Source organism: Triturus cristatus, chromosome 8 (genome assembly GCF_964204655.1).
Source record: "Triturus cristatus chromosome 8, aTriCri1.1, whole genome shotgun sequence".
NCBI lineage: Eukaryota > Metazoa > Chordata > Amphibia > Caudata > Salamandridae > Triturus > Triturus cristatus.
The window spans coordinates 1,398,761,656-1,398,777,997 of NC_140591.1; the positions used below are offsets into that span (position 1 = coordinate 1,398,761,656).

Consider the following 16,342-nt stretch of genomic DNA (forward strand, 5'->3'; position numbering starts at 1 on the left):
CTTAATCGCACGATAGCTGACCTGCGCGTAGAATCTCTGAAGGTCATGGATGTTCAGAAATTAAGGTAGTGTGCATGGACATACAACATCAACATTCTCAAATAGACTCCGCTATAACCTCAGCCACCAGAGTCAAAGCATCCGTGTGGTTTATCAGTAGCACTGGTGCAGTAACTCACATTGATTGTGTTACAGTTAGCATCACTAGAATTATGCAGCAGGAGAAGGCTAAATCATGTGGCCCGATTGAGTACATTATGAAGCATAGAGTGGTACATTTTGTAACAGTGTTACTTCATTTTTTTGCCATTTTTAGGTCGAGCATTAAAGACCTCTTGTAGATACTTTAATATATACTTATATGTGTATGTACTTTGTGGGCTCTGGAGATCAGCCCTATTCCGCTTAGGGACTTTTTAGGTCTTTTTTAGCGAGGCTTTAGTAAGGACTTCCGAGTCTGACCACACGCTTGTGCATGTGTATGTTTTTTTGCTGACAGCCTATTGGCCTTTGCGTGCGTCTTTCTAAGAAAGAGAGCACGCAATTGGGCAAAGGCGGGCCCACTTTTGCCTGGAATTGTAGCCGCCTACGGCATGCGGTTACGCGCAGCCTGCCACACAGCGCCATCTGTTTCCAATTATCGCATTTCGCTCTCGCATTAATTGTAAACAGATGCCGGTCGGACTGGCCAGTCGGGGCACAGGCCCCGTGTGCACACTTCTTGTTTCACATCTAGTTGTTCCCACTTTGTTGTGCCCTTCTTGTCTACGTGTGTAAGTGCATGCATTCCTCAAGCTAGGGAGGGCGGGCGTGTCCCTCCTCACTCTTGCTTACTTACATCAGCTGTCACAATGGGGATCATGGGTCAGTATTCAGGGCTGGCTAATCTTCACACTTCGACAACACTGACCGGTATATACCAGTCAGTACCTGTTGAACCACTAAGTGTCCACAGATGCTAGAAGGCCGCCATGCTTGGCCGTCCATTGCTTCTCTCAAAGATGACCTGTCCTGAGCTCTGCATGCTTCCGTCCATGCGTGTGTCCAGGGAGTTATTTTTGTCCCGTGTGAGCGGTGTGTGTGCTGGAGCTCTTGTTATGGGTGTTGGGAAACACGTGTCCTATCCTTGGGAGACTGCAGCGAAGATTCAGTTCCGTCCCGGGAGCTGGGCGCTGTGTTAGCAAAACACAGCGAACATACATTTCCGTCCCGGGAGGTGGGCGCTCTGGGAGCAGAACACGAAGTCCCCATATAACAAGAAACCCCTTTTATCCAGACTCTGTTCTTGTTACGCACAGTTTGTTTTATTTTCTGACGTGTATGGCACATTTGGGATGCCCTGACTTTGCACTTGTGTTCTTCAGTGTTGCACAACTTGGCAGTCCTAAAGGTCGAAAGAAAGTGCCAACTTTTGCTATTGCAAATGGTACATGTAGTGGGTGGCTTGGCCGGTGGTAAATACTGTCTAGGTGCTCCCATGTGTTTTTTTTTTTTGCAGCTGGGAGAAGTGGGGTGCTGGGAGATTAGCTCTTTGCTCAGAAGCCCACATTTTGGTCACGTGGAGATGAGTGGATTGGAGTCTAGATGCCCTTCGGCAGTCTTCAGTGTGGCTGCTCCACTAACTGCCTTTCTGTGTAGCACACACATGGATTCATGTTAATGAACCCTATCTCCAATGGCAGCACTCACCTTTCAAACCGAGCACGCGCACCTTGCAGAGCTCTTCTCTTTTAGCATACAGGGTTAATTAAAATACAACTATTTCTAAACGGTGTGTGCAACGGGCCGAAATCAAACGTGCTGGTTTCTCCATTGTAGTTGCAGGGGTAGCGTTAGACTCGCTGTCATCTACTGTCGCCGTAGGCACACCATGTAGTATGTGCCCCAGTTTTTGTGTCTCTTTTCATTTCTGAAACTGGAATATATATATATATATATTTGTGGCGACCCAGTTAGCTTGTGTCGTAGACGACTGCCTAGTACGCTCATATGGATGGACCACTCCCGTGTCAACCTTCATATGGGTGATTGCACCATAAAGGCAGAAACAAGCCCGGTCCTTTATATCACGAAAAATTGAATTCTGTTTTTGAAAGCAGATGCTTGTGTCATCAGTCTGAGGGATTAGCAGACAGAAGATAACCTCTCCCGATACCATACCTCGCAGTCCACATCTAACTTCCTAGAAATGCTTGAAAACCCCAGATGTGGTGACCTTGAAAGTAACTCGTAGCTCCCGGATGGCTCCTGTTGCCCTGTGTGCGAAGGGCCCCTCCTCCTTCATGGGAACTTTTCCACAAGGTAACGTGACAATGCCTGGGAGATTTCATAGTTCCTCTGACTTCTTGTTTTCATCCAGCCAGAAGACTGCCTCCTGGCCCTTCTGCTCACCTCCCTCTTGTGAAGTTTCCTAGACCATGCAATTTGGACAAGTAGAGATGGTAATCGCTGCTGCCTTAAAGACAAACTTTGGGCATTTGAAAGATTTCCAGCCCTATGCCGACCTACCTGGAACTACTCAAGTGAATGTCAAAAACTGAGAACACTTGGGACCCATTGCAAACATTTCTACTCTCTGTGAGGTTCACATAGGATTGCATCTATTCTAGACAACCTCAAAAGGAAAACCGATGCAGAGGTGTTGGGCGAATTCACCTGCACCCTTTGACATTGCGTTAGGAGTCCTACCAGATAAAGGCTCAAAATCTTACTTATTAAATGTATGTCATTTATCTACTTCACCTTACTGTTCTGTGACACCTTCAGTGCTGCTGAGGCATGACACCAACGCTAATTGTTAATGTCTACCTACTACCCTTAGACATACTTGTCTATTTTAATGACTCCGCATTGGGTGAATTGAGGGCCTGAAGTTCTTCCCTCACTTGGATTGTTCAGATGTTGGATGGCGAGAACAGCCTTAAAAATGAATGGCAAATATTAGTTGCAGGTGACCCTTTGTCCGGCCATAATGGTGTATGTCCCCCAACCCTAGGGTCTACTTAGCTCCTGCAAAGCAACACTTGTTCTGAGGGATTTGGAATTTGCAAGGGGGTTCCGATTTCACACGTTATTTTGCTCAGTTCACCTGAAATGAAGGCATTGTATTTTCCAGTTTCTAATTCTAGCAGTTTAGGTTTTCATTTCCTGTTGGATTACTTGACATATTTAAGGGCCTTCTTGTATATTTAATAGAAGGCCGTCCAGTGTATCTAGAACAGAGTGGTGCAATGGCAGGAGATAAGATGTCTATAGAGTGGAAGGCCCTATGTGCCTTGGAATTGGCCATTGGCCACAATCCACAACGTACCTCCAATCCACACCATATAGTGGCACCACCTGAGCACCAAACATCACTCACCACCACCATGTTGCATCAGCGCACCAACTAAGCATCACCTAAGCATCATGTCAGCCTGCCCTTGGAATCTGGCATCTGTTGATTCTCCCCTAGTGTTCGTCCGCTGCTCGTGTTCTAATTAAATTACTGTTTTCCAACCTCCACTCCCCCATTATTTATGTCCCGCTCCCCCATAACAAAAAAAGTTGTAACAAACAAGCATGAGAACAGGCAGGAAGAATTTGCCAGCAGTGCAAGTACAAAAAAACTAGAAAACATTTTTTATGTTAAAATCTTTTTTTAATCAGGTTCTTAAGTTGTATATAATGTTGTCTTGGTTTGTATAAAGGTAACAAAAATGCTTAACACTTTTTATTATAACTTTTCAACATGATGCACAGCAGCCACAATGCTCTACAACATAGCTAAAAGTTCTGGCTAAACACATATGGTCCCAAAGGCGAGACCTATTGGCTATGCTAATGCTTGTTTTACTGTTCAACTGCCTCTAGTTAACTGTCTTAATAGAAAACGGCCAGCAGAGGTCAGTAAAATACCAGAATTACTTTCTGTTTAGGGACTTTCTTTTTTTAATTTTTCTGGCAACTGCTTCTATTTAACGTTGTTGATAAAAAACGACCAGCAGAGGTCAGTAAAATATCAGAATCACATGAGCCCCTGAAGACAATAGTATTTCTTTCAAATCTTGTTTTTTCAGTGATATGGCCACCGAACACCCTGATTTTATATTAAAAACAAAGCTTTGGTCTATACCATTTCCTGCTAAAAGGCAATATTTCTCCTCATGTGTTCCCATACCTGGTGTGTCACGCAGTTTGGTGCTTATTTTCCCTCCATGTTAAAGAAAATTAGGTATTTCAGGACCCAGGCTAATGTGCTGCATAGCTAAATACATATAAGGTCCCAAAGGCAAGACCGATTGCATTGGAAATGCTTGTTAAACTTGGTAACACTCTAGGGCATTGGTTGCATCTCACTGGTAACGGTTAAATACTTAAATATAGCAATAAGTAACAGAAAGGTTTCCAGTCACCCTTTACAAAGGATCTTCCACTGTGCAGCAAAATATCACTACATTTTTAGCAACATTTGAACTATTTGAGTTAGAAACAACATTTTGTTTTGCTAAACTCAGCAAATTATGCCGCAGATGCTGGATTATGTGGCAAATGCGGCAAATCTATAACTATGCGAAAAATCACCGTGGCTGGACAATTGCATAATTCTAGTGGCCCTGGTTACAGGTCAATTTGAGTTCTTCGGAGAAGAAGCATATATATTTGGTAGCAGAGAGCTGCCATTACTTCTTTTTAGCTTAGGAAGTATTTAGGTATCCAGTTTCTACAAAAAGCTTAATGTAGGCAATTAGCTGGTTGATAATCACTCTCATTTCTTGAAGCTACCCACTGATCACTTACCATGATTCCCAAGTCAGCAACCTTCATAGGTATAACTCATTGAGCCAGCAAACGACCCTCATATCCATTATGCAAAAGGACACAATCTACCATGAAGCTCCACCAATGGGCGAAATTCACCACCAAGGTCTTCGTAATGAGTGGCCCAGTGTTTGGGCTGAAATGTATCTGATCCAATAAATTATCTGCTAGGTTGGAGTTTATCGGGTGCAATAAATAATACTACATTTAGGGTCTGTCCCCAATAATAGGGAATAATATGAAGATTTTGGTGCTTTTGGCACCATAATCTGCGTGTCACAAAAATTGCTAGACATGTTTCCACCAGTGCATTTGGGAGGTTTGACCTGCCAAAATGTATCAAAGTAAACTGGGGGCGCGCGGTGTTGGCCAACAAGCTCATAATTCAGATATGTGCAGATACACTAGCTTCCACACACACTGGAATTATCCGGCCCCCTCCTTATGAGGACTCAAGTATCGCCTCATTCTTAAGAGGCCAATTCAAAATCACGTAACATAATATCAAATGTGTCAAAATAAAAAGCAAAAAAACAAAAATAAACATATTTACAAAAAGGTTTTGAACATAAATGATCATGGAAATGAATGCATAAATTCTCTGGGGGAAAAACTTCATTTTTCACAATTGACCACTTCAGGGAACGTTGTCGTTTGCAATTCTAAAGAAAAACATAAGCACGGTTTTATAGAAATCTACAAAACAAATTAAAGTTGCCCACAACAGAATGCAAATTCATGGGCTCTGGAATAAAAGAATGTGCTGGTGAAGCGGATGCCAGGCAAAGTCAGTCATTACAAAACTGCTCAATGTTAATTGGAGCCAGGGGCCTTTTCTCGTAATACCTCATTTAACTCCACTCAACCATAGCCTCAGTGTTTATTTATCCAAAACAAATACTAATTTTGTGATTAAGGCGTCTCTGCTCTGCATCTGATCTCAAAGAATTATTGCCACCTGCAGGACACTTGAATTGAAGCCATATGCCTGACCTTGGGAAGCCCTCGTGGGAAAGTCATTAACTAAATGACAATGTACAGAAGGAACTTGTGCAAAATAATGTTCAGTTTTACTCTTCAAATGATTTCTACGGAATTTGGGAAGACAACCTTGATGGTCTATTTACAATGATGAACAGAAACCTTGATATGAGTAAATTCCTTAGCATAAATTGTACATTATGTATTTAAATGACATGTAGTCTGAGAACCGGAGCTTCAAAACACCCCTAACCATCTCCTCAAGTTGATTTAAAGACACCACATGTTTCTAATAGTCAACAGGTACTTCGCAGTATATGCAAAAGTGTGTTGTTCCGAAATATTTTCAGAAGGGCTCTTATATCTGCGTTTTACGACCCCAGGTCAAGGTCTCACATTATTGGTTTAGTTGTTGGAATTACTATTTACTCACAAGTCATCCTAATTCTAATAGAAAATTTGTGCAAAAGTTACAGCAAAAATAAGAATACAGAAGAAGATCAAAAGAAATATTTTAAGAGAGACAATGGTTGTAAATGATTAACGGGCAACATGAACTGTATATGTAAAAGTGTCTGTTTACACAAAAGGTGACCTTAGGGAAACCACTGCCATGCAGTTAAATACTAAGCTCTGATTATCTAGAGTAGTGATGGAGAAGGGGATACTGCAGCCCTTAGAGGGGTTACACTTCTCACACAGGGATGTTTGATGGTAGGAATGATCATGGTGACTTTGGATCAGTTTCATAAAGACAGCAAATAAAATGTTTGAAGAGTTGGAGACCAAGTGGACAAATATGAGAAGGGTAAGTGCCTTAACCAACTGATGTGCAGGTGGGAAGTAGAAGGCATATGATGTGTTTGCTGGCAAAATGATCTGTGTAAGCTCCTATGTCGAGGGAGGTGGTAGTCATTGAGAAGGTGGGGCACAAAGCGAGGGAGAAGTTGCAAAGAAGCAGGTTGGTGGGTGTGAGCAGGGTTGTGGGTGTCGAATTTTGCTATTTAAGGTTTTAGACATGAAAAATGTGGCGCAGTAATTTGCAGGTCTATAGGAGCATAGATGTCAATTCACCAAACTGCCAGGGGTAGCGGAAGTGACATCATTCACCTTTAAACCTTAGTGACATCACAGGAAGTCATATCATATGATCTTAATCCCGGATTACATCACAATGATTGACATTTCTGAAGGTTTATAATAACTGCATAAGCAAAGTAACAACAAAACACAAATGTCTATTTTGGATGCTACCTATATTAGGGTGCAGATGTGATCTTTGAAAGTGAGGGGACATAATGCATTACTTGCTTTAAATTGTAGCGAGTGGTTGAAGCAAGTGAGAAAATGAAGAAAATTATCAATAGCACATTTCAATGCACTTTTTTCACACAGATTTGTTAAAATGCCAATGGCTCTTTAAATATTCAAGACCTTTCATGGTGTGCCAAGCCAATGAAGCCTGATACTCCCCAGGAGTTGATTGACCTCATCAGCATTACCAAAATGTGCTACTGGGCCCCTATCTTTCAAAATGTACCTGCATTGTGCCAGTGCCAGCATTTTGTCATAGGTACCTGATATGCCCTGGGTGCACCCTTATGCCAAGAAGTACATATACAATACCAGTTACAAACACTTTGCATCTAAAATAATTTATACTCCGATATTGCAAAAGTTACCTCTATTATGTCAGGGCCAATAATTTGCCATGGTTGGCTGCTCTTCTATGCCACGGTTGTTCTCCCTTCACTCACTGTCAGGCACTCATTCTAACTCTGAATCATTTATTCTCACTCATTTACACTCACTCTCATTAAATCTTACCCTGACCCACTCATTCTTTCTCACTCACACTCACTTGCACTCTTAATTCTCACTCCCTCATTCTCACTTATTCTCACTGATGCATTCTCACTCATTAATTCACACTCATTCACTCACATTCACTCTTACTCTCCCTCACCGATTGATCTTTACTTTGACTTTCACTCATTCTCACTTATTCTCACTCACCCTGACTTAAATTCTCACTCACACTAACCCTCAGTTACTGCTACTCATTCTCTCATACATTATCTAGTGCTCCCACACACTAATGTATTCTCTCTGTCCCATTCTCACTCACTTGCAGTCACCCTTAATTTTGATCAGTGATTCTCAATAGCTGTGACTCACTCATATTCACTTACTGACATTCGATCTCACTTATTCGCCCTCACTACATGGCACTGACTGCCACTCATTCCCTTTCATTCACACATAGAGACACACACTCTTACACATACACATGTTGACTTTGCTATCTGCTCTGCTGTGTTTGCCTGCTTTCTGCTTCTCCCAGCCTGGGAGTGAAAGGGTCTGGACTTGATCTCTACATCCATCTCTTAAGTCTCAGGGTCACAAAAGACTTCTTGCAACTCTGCTAGTGTTGCTGTTCTCTGCCATCTGTGAGTCCTGCCCCTGTCTGAGGTGAACCCTCTGTCCTGGGCATCAAGAGTGGGTACTGCAGCTGTTTTTTGCAAAAAACGAGGCAGTGACACCTTCTTGCTGATCGGATCCGATGCAGTGCCCTACGATGCCAACGCACTGCCAATTCAATGATGACATGGGGCACGACCAGGAGTTTTGACGACGCAGCACAGCTTTGAAGACGCTGCTGCGAGGCTCGACTCTGATGCAGCGTCAACTCTTCGACACCGACTGCGAGGCTCGACTTCAACACATCGACCCAACTGTGTGAATCGGCACTGAGGAAGGGAGTCCTTGACGCCAACGCTTGCTCCGCATGAGGCACGTTTTCAGCAGGCCCTGCATGGGTCCTGCGGCAGGCCTGCCCTCCATTGTGGTTGGCCAGAACTTTGGATTTACCCCGACCTTACATGAACTTTAGCATCATTGACTTCTAAGCACTGTTTTTGGATTTAATTTTTAAAAATTAATATCTTGAGTTCTATTGATTGGATTATTGTCATTCTGGTCTAGTTTTACTCAGATAAATATTCCGTCTTTTCCTAAACTGGCGTGGAGTCTTTTTCTGGTGTTTTCACTGTGTTACTGTAATTTAAGAAATTCATTACACATTGCCTCTTAAGTTAAGCCTGACTGCTGTGTGCCAAGCTACCAGAGGGGGATCACAGGTTATTTTAGGGTGTGTATATGACTTATTCTGACTAGGATTCTGATCCCTACTTGGACAGGGTGCATACCTCTGACAACTACAGACCCAGGCCTCATTTACGAGGCCTCTAGCTGCACTTTTGTGCTGCCAGATCGTAATTTTTTTTACGCTCCGGTGGCGCAATTTATTTTATTTATTTATTGATTAACTTTATAAGACGCAACAGCTACCCAAAAAGGGTTTCTCGGCGCCATGGCAGATAAGAGACTATGATGAAACGGCTTACAGGTTATTGGTTAAAGAGACAAGTCTTCAATGATTTGCGAAATTGGACGTACTCTGTTTCATTTCGAAGAGCTATAGGCAGAGTATTCCAAAGTGAGGGACCAAGATATGCAAATGACCTTCCACCCATCCGAGAAAGTCTAATTTTAGGAACAAAGAACTTCCCCAGAGTGGATGAGCGGAGATTTCGAGGAGGGACATATGGGCGTACCAGAGATTGCAAGTACTGAGGGGAAGCCCGTATTTTGATTTTAAACTTGCAGCTCAGGGCTTTAACTTGATTCGGTTCCCCACCCTGAGCCAATGCAAATCTCGTAGATGGCCAGAGATAGAAGTGGCTCTAGGAAGCCGGCAAAGTAACCTTGCAGCGGAGTTCTGGACCATCTGCAGCCTACGAGTCACCTCCTTATTTGAACCCAGGTAGAGAACATTTCCGTAGTCCAGCCTTGAGGTGATCAATGCCTGGACTACCGTTCTCTGAGTGGACTCTGGAAGCGTCCAGATGATCTTTTTTAGCCACTTCAGGATGGTAAAACATGTGGCAGCTACCTTGACAGCTTGATGATGCATACTGAGCGAGTCATCAACGATGACACCCAAGTTGCGAACTTGGCAGGAAGGTAAAGGAAGTGCACCCATCTCACAGGGCCAATGTTGAGGACCCCAGAGATCCTTATTTTTCCCAAGGATCAAAACCTAGGTTTTCACACCGTTGAGTTTGAGGTAATTTGATTGCATCCATGATGCGATTTTGCTCAGGCCCGACTGAAGGGGTAATGGCCTGGCCGTACTCTTCATGGAGAGACAGAAGATGATCTGGGAGTCGTCTGCATAAGAGAACAGGGTCAGCCCAGCATCTTCCGCAACATCAGCTAGAGGTCTGACGTATAGGTTGAAGAGTAAAGGGCTAAGAATGGAGCCCTGAGGTACCCCATGGGGTGATGAGTGATTGTCGGAACTAGCTGTAGGGGAAAAGACTTGAAAAGTGCGATTTGTAAGAAAAGAAGTGTGCCGCAGAATATTTACAAGGCCATGCAATTCGACTTTGCGTGGCTATTCATGGCCTTGTAAATATGTGCCCCTTTCACGCAGAACACTGCGTCAAAGTGGCGTTCCATGGATGTTGCTGTGGGTGCTCCGGTGCTCCCATGCAAAACCCATGAAATCTGAAGCATTCCCAGATATACGAGGAATCATAAACCTGGATATGCATCAGATTCTAACGCCACCCCAGGGGTGGTGTTAGGGAGTCACAATGAATAGAAATATCGTTATCGCTCCTTGTTTGTTCCTCTTTCTTTTTCTCATTCTGCAGCACACATAAAAAGAGGAAAACACCTCTCATGTTTTTTTTGTGCAGACAGTTATCCCTTCCTACACAAATACATTCACCCCTACAACGCAGACACCCATGCACCATGGCACAGGGTTGCCTGCATTGGCGCATGGCAGCCCATTGTGCGCCAGAGCAGGGGAAAAGGACAGGAATGCGCCATATCTTATAGCTACGGTGCATTCCTGTCCTGTTCTTTTGACACAGGTCAGCACAGCAAGATTCCTTGTGACACTACCCTGTGCCAAATCCCTGGAAATGAGGCCACCAATTTCTAACAGTGTGGTACCAGAATATTATTGTCAGAATATCACCAGACATAAATATTGTGTCCCAAATATTTCTGCATACAATTTTTTGACATACAGCCAGAACAACAGTAGTTAGGATAAAGGCAATAGAGCACCCAGTTTGGTTGTGAACAACAGCAACAGTTATCATTATTGTTCAGGTCTCCAAATGAATTTGCATTTCTGAACAGCCTGTAAACAAGAAGAGTGCTCTCTATGCAGAAGAGTGAAAATGACCTCTAGCAAGGCCTGCACCTGCAGGAGATACAAGACTAGAAAACATTTCAATTTCCTTAGCACTGGTGCGTACACGACACAGAGATTCAAAATGCATAGAAACCAGTGCCTTAGATATGTTTTCAGAAATTTCTAGTTAAGCTTATGCTAATTAAAATAAGAGTGCCCAGCCTGCCGCGCCTTAAAACGTTCCATGTGTCGTGCAGTATAAATAGCCAGGACTGGGACAGCATGAAAGGTTGGTGGTGCACCATCACAACTGCCAGAAGGCAAAGCAAGTATTTTTGGAAAGGAGTGTAAACAATCTCTCCAAACTTAGCACAAGTCGCACTTTGAGGACAGAACTGCACACCACAATTGATAGGTGTCTTATGACAATGTATACGCATATGCCAGTATTTTAATATAGAACATAATTATCCAAAACAGTGACAGACTGGGTTTCAGTTGAGTACCACTGAAGGACCAGACATCAAACTAAAACAGCAAGCCATGTCCCTTTAGATGTCAGGAAATAAAGAGCAAAGTGCAGCTCTTTTTCAAGACATTCATCTAAAGCAGGGCTTAATATGAGCAGGTGAATGTTGTTGGGGGCCACCGGTACTTATTTTTGGGGACGAGCATTCATTTTTCTGCATCAGATATTTACCCAGAGCAAGAGAGGGAAAACATACAAATCAGAAAGAAGGAGAAAACATCACAAAGGGAGAAAGTAGGAACATGGCAGGGTGAGATAAAGGTGTAGGGAGTATCTGGTAGAGGATTAAAGAGTAAATGAGGTGGATTCAAACTACCAGCATTGGTATTCGATGCACTGACGTGCAATTGCACCGGCCGCAGGATTTTGAATAGTTTAGGCACCAGCACTTTTTCTTTTACAAATCAAGCACTGGTCTAAAGGGGAAAAACAATAGAAAAGAGAACTAAATCGATTGGTGATATATTAAGTTAATACACAAATAGACAAGATGCATCTGCTCCTGCTATGGAATTCCTGGGGTGCATCGCCCAGTGCATAGCTCAGAAGGGCTCTAGGAAGAAAGCAAATGAAGGCACACTTGGTTAAGCTCTACAAGGCCTGCATAGATGTGCTGGGTAGGATGGACGCATCTGGTAGTGAGCTGCATAAAATACACTAAAATAACCTCAATCCGTAACCCTCTGGTGAGCTCTTGACATGATATGTGACCCACGACTCACCAAACACTTTGCTTGGCCCAAGTTTTCAATATGTATTTTGTGCTTTCTCAAGATATATGGGTAGTAATAGCATGTCTAATCTTCTCTGCACTTTCATCTGGCTTTGTAGAATGATTTACACCAGGAACGTTGATACGTGTTATTGTAGGGACAACTAGATCACGCCCATAGATCTGCAAAATCTGGGTCTTGTGGTGAAACCAAGGATAGACCCCTCTATCAAAATAGTATCCAACTGTTTCATCAGTAGGCCCTGCATCTTCTTTGCTGCTAACCTTCATCTTCTATTTCTTTGCGGTCAGACTACTAAAATGCCTCTACTAAACCTCATTACGGCTGTTGCCTCTTTGCAGGTGGAGGTAACAACACAAAGATGAAAACACAACACCCATATCATGGGATTCACTGGCTGCACCTGCACAGAAAAAACACCAATTTTACAATACAAACGATAATGGTGGATTTGGTAAGATGTACCATTTTTGCATCTCTTTCTCAGTCGCAACATCAGTTCAATAAGAGACAGACATGTGAGATTGTCTTATGCTTACTATCTGGTGTTCCACTGTGATGTCAATGGATTCCAGAACTGGTAGTACTCAGAGGAAGGCTGGACCTGCCAAGGGTTGCGTGTATATTTCCCAGCTCCTCAATAAACACTCATCAATACACATTTGTGGAGCGTCCTTCCCAAAACTAAATGTGATGAAGCTCACACAAGTTCAATATGCCCATAGAAGTTGTATTTTTTCATAATTTATTTTAAGACAAATGTTACATATAACCAACTTACATCTAAATATGCCTTCCCTGAATTGTATCTCCAGCATCACCCATTAAAATGTAAATCAATGGTGTCACCCAGCTCACACAGTACAAGGTATCAGTGGTACAGATATGCCCACATATTCTTTGGTCTCCAAAGTATTCCCAGTTCCTACCAAAATTAAGGAAACAATTTCACAACACTGAGTAAATCCAGGGGGGGGCCCTACTGCATTCAAGCAATCATGACTATCTATTTAGTTTCACACTTCATCTCACAGATCATCTCTTTTGAGAACCACTATGAGATATCAAGTTTGGCAACCATCTTTTTACTTCTCTTAGAGTTCGCATGATAAGGAGAGCCATTCTAAATGTAATGTTGCCATAAGATTGGCCCTTTCTAGATTTTATATTTGGGACAACAGTGCCATGAGGATTCATGCTCACAAGACCCCTGCCATTGTTATTGATAGGGGTCCAGAATTTCCCTGCAAATGTGTCTAATGCGTGTCATGACCATACTCCTGAAATAGTGTACTTTCTAAAGCGCATTTGAGTAAGATGGAGCATTTGAGTAAGATGGCTCAGAATAAAAACATACATCTGAATAGCAGATCTCCCGATGCAATAAACTGACAAATATAACGTTTCTTAAGGAAACTAACAGAGAGGCAAAATAATGCACACAGCCAGGGGTGGAGCCCTTGAGTCATATAACTCAGGTTGCCACATACTGCCTATTTATGTTAACTAGCTCAAATGCATTAACTTATTGCAGCAATGAGGTCTGTCTCAAAATTAAGAAAATGCTTTTTTCTACACAGTTACAGTCTCTTCAAATGAGTCCTAAAACACAGCTGCCAGCTACTGTAAAATGTGATGCTTTATTGTCTTTATTGTTAGTTCTCAATTACAAGACAGAACATGAACTCCCTGTTAGAAGAGGTATTGTTAACTTACGGTAGGCTTAGAGCCCGCCCATTGCTTAATCATAGGTTGGCTTTATTGTCACTCTCATTTGTTTGCTTTTTATTTCTGAGCATGTGTCAGCTTCCCTTCCTCTTCTTCAGTTTGTCCCTCCCCTGGAGCATGGATGCATTACAGTGCCCTTACACTGCTCGCTTTTTCAGGCTCTACCTTTTTTGTTGTTGTTTAAGCACTCTATGTGAGTAAATGTTTTTTCCAGCTGATTCCCTGGTGTACTTCTCTTCGCCTCTCTGTGCTGCGCTCTCTCACCCCGCTGCTTCTCCCCCACCCACCTCTATGATGCGCTTGGCCTTGTGTGCTCCCCTGTCCACATTGCTTTTTCACCTGGGTACTTCTACCCTCTCCCATCTCCAAATGCACTCTCTCTCACCCATTTGTTCTTCTACCCCACACTCCATGCTTCTCTCCCTCTCATCTGTTTGCTACCCCTGCCCCGTTTGTGTTGCTTCCCTACACCCGTGCCCTATGTGTTGCTGCAGCCCCCTGAGGTCCCTGTGTTGCTTCCGCGCTCCTCTGCTTCCCCCACCGCTTTACCCCCATCTGCTGCTTGCACGTATCCACATCACACCTGCTTTTTTTCAACTTCTGTGAGCTTTGAATTTGCAGTTTCAAGTTAAATTTGGCAAATAAAAAGAAAAACATGTAATATTGTAAGCATGCGCATGCTGGTCCAGTTTGTTTCCAATGAGTTAACCTTGTGCACATGACCTGTGGATTCAATACTTTCATTCTTATAAAAAATATCCGGCATCTATAAATATTTTTAAAATGTAATTAAAATAGAACTAGGGCAGTCCTATATCTTGACATTGCATACAGTCAGACATCTCTGAATAGTCAGCAGTCAACATTGCATAATATTCAATCTAATCCAAATATATTAATATTTGCCTTATATTAACAGTATGCATTAGAATTGTAACCTGGCACCACCATGCGTACAACGCACCAGCAAAGCTGCATACTTGACTAAGCACTGCCCCTCTAAAGCTTATCCTTATTTTCTTACAAACCTATAAAATAAATTCAGTGAAAATAAGTTATCTTAAATATGCCACCCCATGCACAAAAATATTGCGTTATAAATCTTATGATCTGAGCAAAACAGACTGCAAACGCTAGGGGATATGTCATCACATTAAAACACCTACAGAAAGCATATTTATCAAATGTATTCATAGTTTTATATTTTTCATGCAGCAACATTCTAAATGTTTAATCCTGTTAAAATTACATTATAGGTCTGGCCCAAAGAGCCTATGAAAAAAACTCTCAGTCAATACATCAATTTCCATTATTCATAACAAGAAGTAGAGTTCTGAAGTAAATTTCCATCACCAGCCTACAGGCATCATCCTCACAGGTCTCAAATGTATGGCGCGTTCCTACCTGTCTTGGAGTTTATAGCGAAGAAATTCTGAGGGTTTCCGCTCGTGATCCGGTAGGACAGTTTTTCGCTGGAAGTAGAATCAGGATCCTGGGCCTGGATCTGCAGCACAGACACATCCTTTGGGGAGTTTTCCATGACAGCGGGGTAGTAAATGGGCTCTGACGTCAGAGGCGCATTGTCGTTGACGTCTTCCACTTCGATGTAGATCTCAATGGTGGCGTACAGGGGCACCACGCCCCGGTCAGTCGCATAGACCCGGAGCCAGTATGCTTTTGTTGTCTCCCTGTCCAGAACATCTGCAGTATATATAACCCCTGAAGGACAAGACAAAACAAAGCATAAAGTTAATAAAATCATGCTCATGCACAGTGAAGAACATCCAAGCACCAGTATTTCTCAATACAATTTTATCAAACATGTTGTAAATACTTTGTTTAATTCCTTTGAGACATAACAAAAGATTATTGCATTGAAGTTGTTATGTAAATAGTGTCTTATCGACAAAATAAATTAGTTTTTCCTATAACCTTACATTTTGTCTTTGTGTGTATTTGTATAATGCTAAAGGTACAAACAATACACATTTATCCATTTGACCCTTTAGATAATAGCTCAAAACCCTAGACACGCCCAGTTAGGACAAATTCAATAAAAACACCGCTGTCAGTTCAGGTAAAACTTTTCCAGACAGTATTAATGAGAGTTAAAATGTCAAACTAGTAAAATAATACTGCCACATGATATGCTACGTGATTCTGCATAATTTGCCAATCTTGCTGTATGATTTAGTCAGCTCAGGTACCCAGTCCCTGATTCTGAGTTGGTTGGATTTCCACATTGAATGATATTTACCAACCTTGTAATTACCACATATGTTGAACACCGTACCCTTCATTCAATTTTGGCAGCTCAAACCTGACAGAATTTAACAGAGGAAACCAATATGGAAT

The 16,342-nt window shown here is 42.4% G+C and overlaps 1 protein-coding gene across 4 annotated transcripts in view; it reads right to left on the reverse strand.

The window, feature by feature from the left end:
- FAT3 (FAT atypical cadherin 3) overlaps window positions 1-16,342 on the reverse strand; it is a 748,816-nt gene that overhangs the window by 509,892 nt on the left and 222,582 nt on the right. For all 4 annotated transcript variants that reach the window (XM_085623129.1, XM_085623130.1, XM_085623128.1 and 1 more), the window contains exon 3: window positions 15,392-15,706. In XM_085623129.1, coding sequence (XP_085479255.1) covers window positions 15,392-15,706 — 315 coding nt within the window. The remainder of the gene's footprint in view (window positions 1-15,391; window positions 15,707-16,342) is intronic.